The sequence below is a fragment of the Entamoeba histolytica genome, genomic scaffold, assembly GCF_000208925.1.
Source record: "Entamoeba histolytica HM-1:IMSS scf_1104750517029 genomic scaffold, whole genome shotgun sequence".
Classification (NCBI taxonomy): Eukaryota; Evosea; order Mastigamoebida; family Endamoebidae; genus Entamoeba; species Entamoeba histolytica.
This window is the reverse complement of record NW_001915286.1, coordinates 1-928: the sequence shown is the minus strand read 5'-3', so window position 1 is coordinate 928 and position 928 is coordinate 1. Positions and strand designations below refer to the sequence as shown.

General features: G+C 29.4%; 1 protein-coding gene across 1 annotated transcript; it reads left to right on the top strand.

Moving 5' to 3' along the window:
* Positions 1–328: 328 nt before the first annotated feature.
* Positions 329–911, top strand: EHI_047210 (uncharacterized protein; the record flags this gene model as incomplete). Its single annotated transcript, XM_001914255.1, has 2 exons — positions 329–831; positions 887–911. 2 exons carry the CDS (start codon positions 329–331, stop codon positions 909–911), a joined length of 528 nt encoding a protein of 175 aa, XP_001914290.1.
* Between the last annotated feature and the right edge of the window lie 17 nt (positions 912–928).

The window sequence follows — 928 nt, the reverse complement described above, 5'->3', positions numbered from 1 at the left end:
TTGTTAATATCACGAGTGTGTCTCTGCGTTATTCTGACTACACTATGGTTGAGTTTATTTTCAAAAGTATATATTGTTTTATAAGAGATTTTGGAACAGGTTGACTCATAACAAAGTTGTGAATAGTCATTGAATAAGTTTGAACAAGAGATGGAATGGAACTGAACATAATAAAGAAATGTGCATCACAAAAACAAAGGAAGGGAATTAAAGTTCATGAGAAGAAGAAAGAAGACAAAGAATTGTCACACGAATAAAAACAAGAGTTAGTTATACTAAGAATAAGAGATTTTTTGGAATAAAGAAAATCTGAAAAGTCGAAATAGAAATGGAAGACAGCGTCATAGCAGTAAAAGAAAAAGAAATACAAAAACTAAGGAATGAAAGTAAACAATTAGACGATGAGATTGAAAGGATGGAAAAACAATACACAGAAGATGAAGAGAGGAAACATAAAACTGAAAGAGACAATGAAGAATTAATGAAAAAGGTAGAAGAAATACTCAAGGTGCTTGAAACTAACAGTGAAGAAGAAATGGAACAATTTATTTTACAAGCACAACATGAAGTAAAGAAAAAGATTTACCAAGAAAATGAAATGATAGAAAGAATGAAGAGAGAAAATGAAGAACAAGAAAAAGAAAGGATGGAAAGAATTAAAATACTGACAAACACAGAGGAATATCTTATTGAGAAAATAAGAGAAACTAAGACAATGTATGAGAAAATAAAAAAAGAGAATGAAAAGATTTCAACAAGAAATCAAATGATGGAAAAAGAAATTAAAGAAATAAAAGAGGAAGTGAAGGAAAGAAAACGACGGAAAGAAGAGTTGGAACAAGAAGGAGAAAAGAAAGAGAAAGAAATAAAGGAATTTAATGCACAGAAAAACATCATCAAAAGTCAAATAGAAGCAATGAAAGAAGAC